The sequence below is a fragment of the Trichosurus vulpecula genome, chromosome 2 (assembly GCF_011100635.1).
Source record: "Trichosurus vulpecula isolate mTriVul1 chromosome 2, mTriVul1.pri, whole genome shotgun sequence".
NCBI classification, from domain to species: Eukaryota; Metazoa; Chordata; class Mammalia; order Diprotodontia; family Phalangeridae; genus Trichosurus; species Trichosurus vulpecula.
The window spans coordinates 346,207,041-346,223,168 of NC_050574.1; the positions used below are offsets into that span (position 1 = coordinate 346,207,041).

Below are 16,128 nucleotides of genomic sequence, written 5' to 3' on the forward strand. Positions count from 1 at the left end.
CAATCAATCAATAAACATTTATTAAGCACCTACTATGTGCCATGCACTGTGCTAAGTGCTGGCATGGGTTGGCCTAGATAAACTCTGAGGTCTTTTCTAGCTTGTAGATTCTGTGAGCAGTCACTTTGTCAGAATGAGATTCCGGTGTGGGAATGCTCTCCAACAACACAGACTGCAACAGTATGAGAGTAAGATCACAATTTATGTTACTACCAATAATTAAAACTTATATGGTGCTTTAAGGCTTACAAAATACTTTACATTTTTATCTCATTTGATCTGGAAGACACTCTAGAGTCATCTAGTCCACCCCACCCCCCATTTTACAGATGAGGTAACTGAAGTCCATAAAGGTTAAGTGACTTGCCCAAGGGCACACAAACAGAAAATGGCCAAGCAGGATTTTAATCCATGTCCTGACACCAAACCCAGCTCTCCTTTCATTGCACTGTTCCACCTACAGCTTAGTGGATGAGTCCTGGGGAGTTGCCTGAGACACATGGCAGTTTAAGTGACTTGCTCGGGAGGTCATGCAGCTTATAAGGGTCAGAGACAGGATTTGAAAACAGGTCTTCTCAAATCTCCCCCAAACTCTATCCACTACACCACAGGACCCCCACTGGGAATATTACGAAGAAAGGAAGAATAGTAATGATAAAATATAACGAAAGGGTCATTTTCTTAAGAACTTGTGATTTTTATAAAAATTGGCTCATGAATCTTTATAAATGAACTCCATAAATCATGCCCACATCACAAATGACATTAAGAAATTTTAAAACTTAGTCGAGTTACTCAGCATATCAATGACAGAGCTAGGAACAATAATTACTCTTTCTAGTTTTCTCTGATCTATTCAATAAATCACCTGTAGAATTATAAATGTTAAGAGTGGAGAGAGAGGAACCCACATTCTCTATCTAAACCAACCCCTTCTTTTAGGTAGAAGAAAATGACTTCTCTAAAGGTTAAATGACCTGTTTAGGGCACACACCTGCAGACACAGGGACAGCCCCTCAGCTGTCCTGATTCCTAGGCAGGTGTGCTAGGTGGGGGAGGGCAGCTCCAGCACTAAGAGAACAGCCTATGATGGGGATTCAGGTACAATAAGCATGGAAAGGTACAAGTGGTGCCAGAAAACTGGGGGGCTGGGAGGGTTAAACACCTACTTTCCCTCCTCTTCCAGGTGGTGAGACCTTCCTGGGAAGCTCCATTTGAGGCCACATTTGTGCCCACCATGCTCACTCTTAACCTATCTCCCCAGACAACTTGGCCACCTTGCCCTCATGATGTGTGTCACCCCCTCTCCCCCCGCTCTTTTCAGATCCCTTTTATGCCCGGTCTTCCTTATGTACTGTCGGAACATAAGCTCCTTGAGGGCAGGGGCTGTCGTTCTTTTGGCTTGCACTTAACACAGGGCTTGGCTCACAGTAAGCACGTAACACATACTTTATCTATTATTCTTACCAAATGAACAAATTAATAAATGGAACTTAAATGGTAGTAGAGGGGCATGACACATACCAATAACTGTAATACATGATAATAGAGGATAAACATATTAGAAAGGAGCAAAAAAAAGTGCTATGTGAAGTTCTGAGAATAAACGACCCAATCCCTACCCTCAGGGAGCAAACATTCGATCGAGGAGACAACACGTACATATACAGTAAGTACACACAAAAAAATATACAAAATGAATTCAAGGAACTCAAGGAGAGAGTGCCCTAGCAGCTGGGGTGGGGTGGATCAGCAAAGGCTTCATGCAGAAGAGGGCATTGCTCCAGATAAGTCTTGGGGCAGAGGGCTCTAAGAGGTGGAGGTGAGGAAGGAGAACATTCCAGGGCAAAGAAAGGCTCCATACTAACCATTTTGGGTGTACTTCCATTAAGTGACTCTGTCTCTGGAACCCTGCTAACGGGTTCACGACTAAAACTGATGGATCTTGATACTTTTTCATCTCTTTCTCCAGATTCATCCAAGCTGCTTCTTCCTGGACTTCTGCAAGAAAAAGAATGTATCTTCTACTTATGAACATAAACAATGGAAAGGATGGAGAAGAGAGGAGACAAAAGGGAGAGAGAGATGGAAGATGAAGTGCTATCCTTTAATTCAGGAGACCTTGGATCAAACCTTACCTCTGACCTACCTCTGTGACCTTGGCAAATGACAGACTCTTTAGACTTGGGGCAGCTAGGTGGCGCAGTGAAGAGAGCACTGGCTCTGGTGTCAGGAGGACCTGAGTTCAAATCCGGCCTCAGACACTTGACACTTACTAGTTGTGTGACCGTGGGCAAATCACTTAACCCCAATTGCCCTGTCTTCCCCTCCTCCAAAAAAAAAAATTTCTAGACTCAAATTTTCTCATCTACAAAACAAGGAAGTTGGATTAAATGGCTTGGAGGCCCCTTCTACACTTATATGAATTTATGAATAGTTAGCCTGATAAAGTGGGACATATATGAGACACTCACCAATCTGGAACTTGGGAATTTCAGATATAGAAGTTTTAAGTCCTCCATGACAAGGCCACTGACCCAGGTGGTGAGGAGGAGAAGAATAAAGTACAACAGAGCTAAAGGAGCTGCCTTGATGTAATGGACTGCACACAAGGCATTTCATCAATCCAAACAGCCGATTTTTTAAAAAATTGGTTCTTAGAAAGTATGGCTTGTATGGAAATCTTTCCACTGAAATAAATGTCAAAAATAGAGTATTCTTCTTCTTAATAAATTATCTTTCCCCCCTTAGCCTCCATGATGCCACTCTCTTCCAGTTCTCTTTCTATTTGTGAGACTGCTCCTTCCTATTCTCCTTCACTGTCTCTCTGCTATCCTCCAGTGTAGGTATTCCTAACAGCTCTGACCCTACCACTCTTCTCATCCTCTCTGTTTTCTTTCCCTCTTCCCATCCCAAATCCCTTCCTCTTTTCTTCTCCCAACTCTGCCAGCATCAATTACTACCTTTATACAGATGACCTTCATACTCTATGTAGCCAGTCCCAATTTTTCCCATAAGCTACAATCCCACATTTCATAGAATCATAGGTTTAAAGCTAGAAAAGACCTTAGACGTCATCTAACCCTTCTTATTTTAGTGGTGAGGAGACGAAGACTGAGATCACATGACTTACCCAAGATCCCACAAATAATGAGCATTAATGAACAAGCATTTATGAAATGCTTACTATGTTCCAGGCACTGCACTTAGTAAGACTACAAAGGACAAAAGTAAGACCATCCCAGTCCTCAAAGAGCTTATATTTTGCTAGATAGATAGACCACCTTCTCAGATAGTTCATAGATTGGTTGGTTGTTGTCCTTCATGCTTGAAGACCAAAATGACATCATCATGTTGAGGTCAAGGTACAATGCGTCCGACTGTGGCTGATCAGAGTGATATGAGCTCAGAAGGGTCTGGTCTATCAAAGGCTGGGCACAAATAGTCCACGTGAACAACTGGAGTGGAGATGTCTCTAAATTTGCACATCTAATGTTCCTTTTGAGCTACTGTAGTTCTGCTTGCTCACAGAGCACGGTGCCTTCTTTGAGGCGGGCCACAATGCTGAGCGATCCCGTGCCAGTGTCTCCCACGTCTCACAATCGATTCCAAAGTTCTTCAGAGAGAGTTTCTAAAGAACTCTCTAAAGTTCAAATGTAAGTAAACACAGAATGCATATGAAATACAAAGTACAACAGGGGGTGGTAGAGGAGAACTGACAACTGGGGAAACTGGGAAAGGTCTCAAAGTAAGTGGCACTCAAATCTACCTTCTCATGTTTGTCTTAACATTCATACGCCAGGTTTCAGCCTCACTGAGCCTTCAAGTAAATGAGGTTTTAAAAGTTAAAGAGGAAAGAGGGAGAACATTCCCAGAATTAGAACCTAACTGTGCTAAGGTTCACGGTGTTGAGCTAGAATGTTTGCTACAGGCAGCAACAGGGGGGCCAGGCTGGCTGGAGCATAAACGGTTTGATGGGAAGAAATAATGACAGCCTGGAAAAGGAGCCCATAACCAGGCTTTAGGAGGCTTTAAGAGCCAAACAGAATAGTTTGTACTTGATCAGAGCCAACAAAAAGCCACAGAAGCTTCCAGAGCAGAACACATAGTAAAAGTAGCAGAAAACCAGAATCGAACCTTGATCCTCTGACTGTGGCACACACTGCCCTTGATTTCTGATTCTTCCTGGACATCTCCACCTCAGGGTTTTGTCATCCCCTCATGCTCAACATGTGGCAATCTTAACTTGTCATCTTTCCCAAATAAGCTGCTTCTCTTTCTGATTTCTCTATTTTTGGCTGATGGTGCTATCATCTTCCCAATGACCTAAGCTCACAATCCCGAAGTTAATCTGTGACTCTTCCTTTTCCCTCATTTTCCATCCCCCTTCACACCCAATTGGCTGTCAGACATAAATTCTCCTTTATCAGTATCTCTTCCATCTGTCTGCCCCCTCCATTCATACCACTAACACTTCAATTCAGGTGCTCATCTCCGTAAACGTTAACAGCCATGGAAATGTTAACACCCATGCATGTACCTCACTGGTCCCCCTGCCTAGAATCCTACAGCACTTTGAAATGTGCTGACCCGTGAACAGATCACTCCCTACTGCCTGTGAGACTCTACAGGATAAAACAGAAACTCCTCAGTTAGGTATTTAAGGCCTTCTCCAGTCTGCTACCAATTTACGTTCTCAGCCTTGTTTTAACATTCCTACACCAAGCTTCAGCCTAGCACTTACTAGATGTTTCCTGCTAGAATGCTGCACTCTCCTGCCCCCTTACATCCACAAAGGGCATTCCGTAAACCTGCAGTGCATTTCCTACTCTTCTCTGACTGTTGAAATCCTTCTCTTCTTTTAAAGCCTGGGCTCAGGTGTCATCTCCTTCATGAAGCCTTCCCTCCTCTCCCCAGCAGAAAGTGATCCCCTCTCCTTAAATTTTCTTTTGGCAGCATGATTGGATCTTTCCCTTGCCCTTATCCAATTCTAAGTTGTATCATTCATGTACATTTATTATCCCCTCAAATGAAATGTAATTTTCTTGAGGAAAAGTTGCTATGCTGTTCTTCACGTTTATTTGCCTAGTATCGAACTAAGCACCTTACCTTGCACATAGCATGCATCTGATAAATGTTTGGTATAGAATACATAATTTCTCTGATTTCTCTAAACCTTAGAGAAATTATACAAAATTAAACAAACAAATAAATGAATATTACACTTAAAAAATTTGCATTTAAACCCACATTTGGCAAATTATATGGTAGAAAGTGGAACTGTATTCTGATCAACAACAAAGGAGTATTTTAAATTCCTATTCACAACCTCAGCCAGGTCAAAATGGCTGCCACTGGTTACCCCTTAAGTAAGGAGTCTTTCTTGTTGTCCCAGGACAAAGTCACTGAACTCATGTTCCCTTTCTTCATTGCTTCCATCCTCAAGAGTCAAATTTGGGCAAGGGTTTTGAATGCTCATAATACTAGGACCATTGGGGCTTGAATATGATGGCTTCCCTCCATAGGGAAAAGATGAGAAAGGAATACACAGAGAGGTCAGAGGCACATAGTTCGGAGCCCAGCAGAGTATGGAGTAAGTACCTCTATCTATTCTGAGCCCACTCTGGTCAAACAATTTGGGTTCTAAGTGACTCTGGAGCTCTTGCTCTGCTCAAAGCTATGCTAATTTTTGTTGACAAATTCCCTTGGAATAACGAATATGACTTTTTAAAAAATAAATTAGACCGCGATTTCCTCAGTGTAAAGAAGTATTATTGTGCAAGCTTCCTTGACATATGCTATACTTAGTAGGGAATAAGGATGTGAAATGGGTTTACATGTGTGTGTATGTATATATGTATGTATATAAAAACCACAAAATCAGGAAGGAATTATTAGAAAATATTAGTAAAATTTCTGAAAAAATTTTTTATTGGGAGCTTCCCAGGTTTCCTACATATCAGATGCTTTAGCCAACCACTTTAAAGTTCAGGAAAGACAGGATCTGGTACTTTCTAGCACTCAAAAATGAACCGTGTTCAGAGCATATTTCCCCTTTTTGGAGGACAGTCATGTTTTCTATGAGAGTCTTTCCCCCTTACAAGGCCTAAGTATGTAGGAGAGGCATGAATCACTGTGTTACTGTGGCCACAAGACAATGGCAAGGCCCCTCTAGGAACAGGACAGTCACATAAGCACTGGTGGTCAGGATTTCACAGGAAACTAATTCTGGTCCTGAAGATATCCATTTGTTCATTCTCAAAGAGTACTAATCTCTGCCAAGGGGCTAAAATTTGTTTTTTTAATTTTAGGCTACAGATTAATTATACACCAATCATAATACTGATGTATACTAAAAGCTTAAGATTTGCTCTGACTTGGGAAAATGACTTTTGACTTGTAAAAGAAAAGTCTGTCTGAACATTTAAAAGAAATATATCTTTATTACTTAAAGTAATAAAACTACTGATAAGGTTGGTGAGAAAGGTGCCAGGCTCACCATGTCTTATAGAATATTCCAAGCACAAAACTTTGTACCTTAAAAAATGTATTGTTGTTGAAGAAAACAAATCGAAAGAAAAATCTGTAGAATAGCCACTATTGGCAGGTAAATGTTCCTGAAGCAGTCTCATATGTATCTTAAACCTACTCTCTGAGCTTCATGATTTAGTAAGATAAGTATTAGAAAGACCATATTACATCAGACCCATGGTCCATACAGTCCAATATCCTGTGAACCCAGGTGACATTATATAGTAGCTTATAACTACAATCCATGATGTCAACCTCCAACAGTTCATATGAAAGGAATAGACCTCTAGATAGGTCTAGTGACCCTTAACAGACTTCTATCCTCCAGAAGTTTATCAAACTCCTTCTGGAATATGTACTTTAAATATTTATTCATCAAAAAAATCGTTAGGCATCTACTGTGTACATGGAATTATGCTAGGTGCTGAGAAGGATACAAATGTGAATAAGGCAAAATGCCTGCCAACAAGGAGCTTATAGATAGTATGGAAAATAAGCCATGCATGAAAGCCAACAGAACACAAAGCAGAATGTAAAAATTACATACAAGAAATACATAACAGAGCACTGAGAGAGTTCAGACAGTTGAGAAATTAGTTCAAGGTGGTTCAAAGGGGAGATGAGGGAACAAGCTTCACAAAGGAGGTGACATTTGAGCTGGGCCAATGTTGTTGTTCAGTCACTTCAGTTCATGACCCCATCTGGGGTTTTCTTGGCAGAGATACAGGAGTAGTTTGCCATTTCCTTCTCCACCTCTTACAGATGAGGAAACTGAGGCAAACGGAGGTATGTGACTTGGTCAGGGTCACACAGCTATTAAGTGTCTGAGGCTGAATTTGAACTAAAGCCTTCCAGACTCCAGGCCCAGCAGTCTATTCGCTGCACCACCTAGCTGCCTCCAATATGCAGCAAATTATCACTCTGTCAGGTAACAAGCTCTATACTTACTTGCTTTATTTGTATTTATGTTGAAAATATCTATTTCAGCAATTGAATAAATAAGTCTATGTTCAGCTAAATCATATTCTCTATGATTTTATAAAATTTTAGCGCACTCTCCCCTTCGCTCAAGTTATCCACAGGAGCTAGAGATTAAATAGTGCTTGGCTGATTTGTAGGAAATGGTGCCACTTCCCACTGGTGATTGGCGGAGCGGGGAGTGGGGGAAGCCTTTTTCACAAGTTTGGTAGGAGCCCAAGTCAGACAGAAGTCTCTTTGATTCTCTTCTGTCACACCATGTCTCTCTTGATTTACAATATCCACCACCCTGTACATATAACTTGGCTTGTGCTTTTTGTTGTTGATGTTGTTCTCAATGATCCCAGCATTTTGCTGGCCTTTTAGCTTGTGTCTAAATAGGTGAAGCCAACATTTCTGAGGAACAGCTTATTTAGACTTCCAGATTCTTTTACTGGATTGAAAATGACAGAGCAGAGCTCATCACTCTATCACTATAGTTTGAATTACTTTTCCTTAACTATATAGCTTTACACTGGTCCACACTGAAGCTCATTTGCCATTTTTATGCCCCCTTACTGAATTTTGTGAGCTCTTCCTTCCATTTCTCCCTGTTTTAATTTTGTACTATTTGTAAATATTAATGCCATTTGCAAAGTTAGGAGACTTTACTATGTATTTTCTTTTTCAAGATCATTAACTATTTACTAAAATTAGGTCCTGAATTGATGAATGAGTAACAAAGGTGTTTCTGTATTTTTAACGTTTTAATTTGCATAAAAATAAATATATTCCCACCCAATCCTCCCTATCTCCAATCCCTGGACAAGAGTAGATGCTAACTTACCACACATTCGGAATTGGTAGAGTTCAAATTAATTCAATTTAGTTACAGCATGTAAAGTCCTGTAGACATTTTAAAATGTTGTTAAGTACCTTAGCTGCTCATTATCCTCAAGTGACAAAGACAAGTTTTCCATCTCTTCAGCATTCAGACCAAGCTCAGTGCCATAGCTCTGCTGGACCAACTGCCAGAATTCCTGTTTGGTCAAGCTCTGAAACAACAGCAAAATCACACTGTACACTGAAACCCAAAATAAGACACTGCATTACTACCACTAAAAATCATTTCTTGTAGCAATATGAACTCACATTGTTATTTGTTTTTTAACTTAAGCTTACTGACATGTTTTGTTTCAGCACAACAGACATTTTACCAACAAACACCCAAATAAATCTGTTTACAAAGTATATTCCCCTAAAAAAAAGCTTCTGTCATTAACAGGAAAGGTTCCTTTAACTTGACATTACGTGCTAATTATTAAATTCATGAAATGAAACTATCAATTTCCACCCTTCTACATCTTTTCCTTTACTATGGAAGAATCAAGCAATAACTGAAATGTCTAGATAGGCTAGTGGCCTGAGGTTATCCAACATGGCGAATTAAGATACTGCTACATTACTCAGCAAAACACAATCATTATGCCTCCATTTAGCACTTCACAGCCACAAAGTGCTCCTACATTCATTATCTTGAGAAATAATGTCTTCATAGAGCTTCCATGTGGTAGGTGGTCTGAATTCCAGAAATGCTGACAGACTTTCAGACATCACTTTAGACATTACATTTCGGCTGGTAGTCTTGTTTACAACTGAGAAAAGTTGAGGTCACGAGGAGGCAATCTAATGCACCTGATGTCACCGTTGGCAAGGTTTAGTCACTCATTCATTCAAAAGATACTTACTGAGCACCTATGTACACAGCCGTATGGAGGATACAATGAAGCATTAGCTCTCTTAGGGGAGCTTGAGAGTATCAGATCCGAAGGAACCTTCAAGATCACCTCATTCTCATTTTACAGATGAGGAAACTGGGGCTCAGGGAGGGACAAGGATTTGCCCAATGTCACAAAGAAAGTAAAGGGAAGAACAGGGATTCTAACACCGAACCTCTCATTTTTAAATTGCTGTTTTCCATTGCACTATGCAGCTTCCTATCTTCAAAGAGTCTGCCATCTCATAACTGATAAAAGACTTAAACATACAAAAAAATCAAATAACATAAAGCAGTCTTAGATTATGCACCAAATGAGGCAGACAGACTAAGTGAAAAATATTCCCATGAGCCAGACAGTGGCTAGAGGAAGTTTGTGGAAGAGATGGAATTGGAGTAGGGTCCTAAAAAATGGGTAGGATTTGAAAAGAGAAAATGAGGAAGATCTTTCCAAGAAGGGAATGGGAAGAAAAAGAATAATAAGAGAACAGTGCTAGCAGAGACAGTCAGACAGGAATGAAATAGGAATAGGAAAGAAACTGGCCTACCTGGACAAGAAGAATTCTTGCTGCAGAATAAACAGTAGAAGATAAAATTGCAGTAGATTGTAAAGGGCCTTAAATCCCTTGAATACCATTCCCTAGAATGTGCTTCTCTCTTCCTCCATTATTTTCCCTCTTTTCTTTCTTTTTATTGTCACTTTCTGCCTTCATCCAGCTTAGGCCCATCAGTGGCACCCAGGGGTACTGAGACACTCAGCACAAAGCATTTGACCACAGCCTGGTTTAGGTCAAGTATTTTGCTGATTATCCTACAAAAGATGAAACCTTCATTTTTTCAAGTTAACCCAAGCTTCTATCCAATACCTAAAATCAACCACATGTGAACACAAATCTTCTAACCCATTAGAATTATTTGTGGAATTTTCCTTTATAAATAACTTACATTATATAAGGTTATAGTTCTTATTTATATAGTAAGCTGATTCTCCCCAGACATTTTTCTTGAAACATCATAGCTATAACAGTCAAAAGGCCTGCTGATGTAATATAAAAATGCATTTTATCTCCATATAGATTAAGAAGGCTAACTTTTGACAATACTTTCTAAGATGTCGGGCTTCAAAATAAAACAAAGACAGGCTTACGCAAGCGGACAAAACAAAAAACTTAGAAATGCTCATTCAAATAGTGAACTGAAATTTATATTAAAATTAGAATGCTCATACTAAAAGTATTATTTCATAGAAACAATAATGGAAACTCTACCCACATACTACCAGAAAATGAATGTATGACTATTTGGTTTTTGTATAAATATCTTGTCTTATTTTTTTTAAGCCAATAGAATGTGCCATGTTCACTTCTATCTAATGGAAAGAGCACTGAATTTGGGGGCAGAGGAGCACAGCGTTTAGAGCAGAAGTTCCTAATATGGGATTCGTGTCTTTTATTTTTATGCTTTTAAAAATAAAATTTTGAAAAGAGATCTGTCCATATGCTTCCCTAGACTACCAAAGGGGTCCATGACACAAATAACATCTGGTTTAGACCTAGAGTGAGCCTTGGAAATCATCCAGTCCAAATTTTACAGACCAAGAAAAGTAGTCTCTTCCAAACACTCCCAAGTTCACACAGATACTAAGTAGTGAAAATGGGATTCAAAACTGAGGCCTCTGACTACAAATCTGATGTTCTACCATATAATTAAAATATAAGTCGAATCTATATTTTCATGTTTGGACTCGGGTTCAAGTTCTGGATCTGCCACTGAAAGGTCGTTATATGATCTCAGAAAAATCACTAACATCAATAGGCCCCAATTTCTTCCTCTGTTAAAAAAAAAGGGGGGGGGCTGGTTTAGACCATTCCTTACAAGCTTTGGATCCTAAGACTTCTTTAACTCAAAATCAAAAATGCAAACTTTTCAATGAACCTGTCCAGAAGTCACATATAACCTAGTTATTTACAATCCATCTCCAAATTCAAACTTCAATTACATCACCAGCATGAATTTCCTAAAGATTTAAACAGACAGTAACAGAAGTGACATTTTTTTATCTAGAATTGATATGCAGAACCTTAGGAAAAATTCACACTTATAAATAAAATAAAACATCTACCTTTAAACAAAGGACAGTCTCAATGTTTCACCCAGAGGGTCATTTTAACGATGAGGCACGAAGTTATCAGATAAGTTTCAAAAGTCAGAAGATCAATTTTCGGCCTAGGAAGCTTTGTATTCCAAATAAGTCAACGAAACACTTCAATTATCACAAAGGGCTCCAAATATTTGATGACAAGTATGAATCTGCTATTTTCAATCTCCTTCTTTTGTCATGAGACGCTTTCATGTGTAAAAGACAAGCTCTAATGTGGCTTAAAGCTTATTTATTTCTAACTTCCTAGACTGTAGGATCAGCTTTCTCCGCAAGGTAGCTGGTACACTGAATTGGAAGTTATACCTCACACAACTGGTTCCTAAGCCACTCCTACTAGAAGAGAGACAGGTAAACAGGGTTTTTTTTTAAAGACACAGTTCCTATTTTCTTCAGTTAAATTAAACTACTAGTTGACACAGGTACAAATGCCTTGCTTTCACTCCATGTACAAATATTTATTCTAATATGATTTTAAAATAATTTTTGGAATTAATATAAAGATTCAATTTTCAACCTTCTGGATTGTACTGTGTAAATCATAGCTCTCCTCCCTAACATTTTCATTCAAATCAGATGAAAACATCCAATTATTTCCCAAAATATACTGTTACCTATTACTATGTACTACTTTAGTGCTAACAGAAGTTGCCATCAAAATTCTGTATGAATCCCTTTACTCTTACTCTCAGTGTGTACACCTCAGCCTTGAATAACTGTAAATGGAATGTCAGCAGATAGCAAGAAAAACAGGCCATACAGAGCAGCAATTAAAGTGTTTGATAAAGCTTAAACAAATAAAAATAACATAATATATCATGTTAGGAATTCTGCACCTTGCAAAAATTGTATGGGTTCTTTCTGTTTTTACAAGTCTCATATATTTTATAAGTTAAGGCCCTCGATTTGAACTCAGGTTCTGATGACTCCAGGGCCAGTGGTCTATCCATTGCACCACTATTGCTGCCCTGTAACTTTTTAAAATGACAAGTTAGACAATCTGCAGATCTGCATCAATGGTGAGAATTTCCACATAAGGAATCCCCAATGCCAGTAATTCACAAGTATATGCACACACACAATTACAATCTTCATTCATTTTAACTTTATTTAAATCTTTCATTTTATATTTTTTAAAAGTGGACCTACAAGTGATAACCACAGAGTTTCTCTTCTGATGCTTTCAATTTATTACCTATAACTTATACTTTTTTATCTTTTAAAGAGAGGGGATGGTAGAAGGGAATCTGGCTCACATTTTAAAATTAATATGCCAATATAAAAGTAAAAAGATACATAAACAAGCAACTGTGCCTTATCTAATACTGTTCAAATCCCACCTTAATGATTTCCATTAAATATGTATTTTTTCACCTTTGGTACAATTGATATATTATTAGAAATCACACTCTCTGGTTAGAGGAGCTAGAAAATAGAGTCCAGTCCATCTCTAGTAAATTGGCTCTATCTAGAGATGCCAGTAAGCCAGTGGAGTTTATTGATTTGGTGGGGAGGGGTTTAAGAGGGGGAGCGGTGACATGTTCAGACCCAGCTTTAGGAAGATCACTTTGACACCTACATAGGGGATGGATTCTAATGGGGAGAGATTTGTAGCAGGGATACCAACAATCCAAGTGTGAGATGATAAGGGCCTGCACCAGGACGAAGGTGGTGCTCACGGAGAAGGGAATATTTACAAGATACGTCACCTGAAGGGGAGAGATGCTGCGAGGAGTCAAAGATGACATTTAGGTTGCAAGCCGGATGCCTAGGAGATGGAGGTAATGTAGAATGAGGCTAGGAAGATGGGTTGGACCCAGGTTTTGAAGGGCTTTAAAAGCCAAACAGAAAAGTTTATATTTGATCATAGCAGTAACAGGGAGTCCAGCGGAGCTTACTGAGGACAGGAGTGACACAGTTAAATCTGAGCTTAAGGAAAACCACTGTGGCAGCAGTGTGGAGGATGGACTGGAATAAGAGATGAGCAGGGAGACCAATTAGGAAGCAGTGCAAGAGTCACTATTCAGTGAGAGGTAATAAAGGCCTAAACAAAGATATATGTGGAAGCAGAGAGAAAACGACAGAAGAGAGAGATCTTATAGAGGCAGAAAAGACAGGATTGGTCACAAAGACTACACACTATGGCCAGGTTGGAATTATACCAGATCTGTGGGGTTGGTTCAATATTATAAAAACCATCAACATAATTTGTTGTTGTTCAGTTGTTTCAGTCATGTCCAACCCTTTGTGACCTCATTTGGGGTTTTCTTAGCAAAGATACTAGAATGGTTTGCATTTCCTTCTCCAGTTCATTTTACAGATTGAAAAATGGAAGCAAACAGGGTTAAGTGACTTGTCCAGGGTCACAGAGCTAGGAGGTATCTGAGGCTGTATTTGAATTCATGAAGATAAGTCTTCCTGACTCCAGGCCCAACACTCTACTCACTGTGCCACCTAGCTACCCATCAATATAATAAGACTATATTAATAACAAGAACAACAAAAATCATATTATTATATCAATAGATGCAAAAAAAGCTTTTGACAAGATACAACAACTATTCCTTCTAAACATGAGAAAATATGGGAATAAATGGATCTTTCCTTAACATGATAAGTGATATCTATCAAAAACCAAAGGCTTGTATTATATGTAATGAGTATAAACCAGAAACCTTTCCAGAGCAGTATGCTGGTAAATATTTACCAACTCGCTCTCCAAAAAGCAGGATATGCTTTTAAGTTTAATATCCATTATTAACACTTTTCTTAAGTCTAGACAATCAACAAAACAATAAATCAAATCCTGTTTTGCAAAGATTGCTGATTTCTGAGGCATTTACACACACTGAATGCTCACACTGAAAATTTAACCATAGAATGTAGCTTCAACACATCTCTGAACCTTTCCAGTAAGATCAGGAGTAAGGCAAAGGTGTCCATTATTACCACTACTGTTTGATATAGTGCTAGAAATGTTAAGTATAGCAACAAGTCAAGAAAAAGGACTGAGGTAATGGTTATAGGAAGGAAACAAAATTATCATTTCTGTAGCTGACATTATGGTTTACTTAGAGAACTGCAGACAATCAACTAAGAAATCAGTTGAAACAATAATTTCAGCAAAGTTGTAGCATATAAAATAAATCCACATAAGTATCATAAGCATTTCTAAGTGGTAGCAACAAAACCTAAGAGGAAGAGATAGGAAGAGAAATGTCATTTAAAATGATTACAGAATGTATCAAATACTTTGGAGTCCACCTGCCAAGATACACACAGGGTTATACGAATACAACTATAGAACATTCTTTATGAAAAAAACCCAAGCCATCAATAGTAATATGAAAAAAGTGCTCCAAATCACTAATAATCAGATAAAGGTAAATTAAAGCACTCTGAGGTTCTACCTCACATTCATCAGATGGGAAAAGTTGACAAAAAAAGGAAAATGATAAATGTTGGAGGGGTTCTGGGAAAACAGGTATATTAATGCACTGTCAGTGATGCTGTGAAATGGTCCAGCCATTCTAGAAAACAATTTGGGACTGTGCCTCAAAAGTTACAAAACACCTGTACATACTCTTTAGGTTGTCCCCCATGCCTAGAATGGTCACTTTCCTTATTTTCACTTCCTGGCTTCCCCAAGCTTCCTTCCAGTTCCAGCTAAAGTCCCATATTTCACGGGAAGCCTTTCTTCATCCTCCTTAATTCTAGTGCCTTCCCTCTACTGACTACTTTCAATTTATCCTCTATATAACTTGTCTGCTCAGAGGAGTTTGCATATTATCTCCCCCATTAGAATGGGGGCTCATGCCTTTCTCTGCATCCCCAGTGCTTTAACACAGTGAGTGGCACACAGCAGGTACTCAATGAATGTTTATTGACTAAATGAGTGACTACCACAATGAACTCTATACCCCAAAGAGATCAAAGAAAGAAGAAAAGAAGAAAAGGACCCATTTATGCAAAAATATTTATAGCAGCTCTTTTGTGGTAACAAAGAAGTGGAAACTAGGGGAGTAATCATCAACCAGGGAATGGTTGATCAAATTATGGCACATTAATATAATAGAATATTATCGCGCTACAAGAAAGGATGAAGAGGAAGATTTCAGAGAAACCTGGAAAGACATGTATGAACTGATACAGAGCAAAGTGAGTGGAATAAGGAGAATGATTTATACAATAATATTATAAAGACAAATGACTTTGAAAGATTTTTTTTGGACTTTGAAAGATTTAAGAACTCTGACCAATGCAATGACCAACAACCATTCCCAAAGATCCATTAGGAAACAAGATACCTATCTCCTGACAGAGAGTACAGGCCCAAAGCACAGAATTATATATACATATACATATATATACACACATACACATAAACACGGTCAATGTAGGAATTAGTCTTGTTTGATTATGTATATCTGTTACAAGGGTTTTCTTTTTCTTTTTTTTTCAATGGGGATTAATGGGGAAAAAGGGGAGAAGGGAAGGGAAAGCTTTGTTAATTGAAAAAAAATCAAATTTTCAAAAAGGGGAAAAGAGAAAAAAACTAAAAGGCAGGATACTGGAAGTGACTAGATATTTCAGGGTGCAGAGCAGCAAAGAGCTAAAAATAATGCCAATGTTACAAACCTGAAGAATGATGGTACCTTTGAAAGAAATAGCAAAGTTTGGAAGACAACTGCTCGGAGAGAAAGAT

The 16,128-nt window shown here is 38.7% G+C and overlaps 1 protein-coding gene across 2 annotated transcripts in view; it reads right to left on the minus strand.

Annotated features, from left to right (window-relative positions):
• Positions 1-16,128, minus strand: part of GRAMD1C (GRAM domain containing 1C) — a 155,125-nt gene that overhangs the window by 37,049 nt on the left and 101,948 nt on the right. For both annotated transcript variants that reach the window (XM_036744880.1, XM_036744879.1), the window contains exons 7-8: positions 8,425-8,543; positions 1,869-2,001 (exon numbers count right to left, since the gene is read on the minus strand). In XM_036744880.1, the coding sequence (XP_036600775.1) occupies positions 1,869-2,001; positions 8,425-8,543 (252 nt within the window). The remainder of the gene's footprint in view (positions 1-1,868; positions 2,002-8,424; positions 8,544-16,128) is intronic.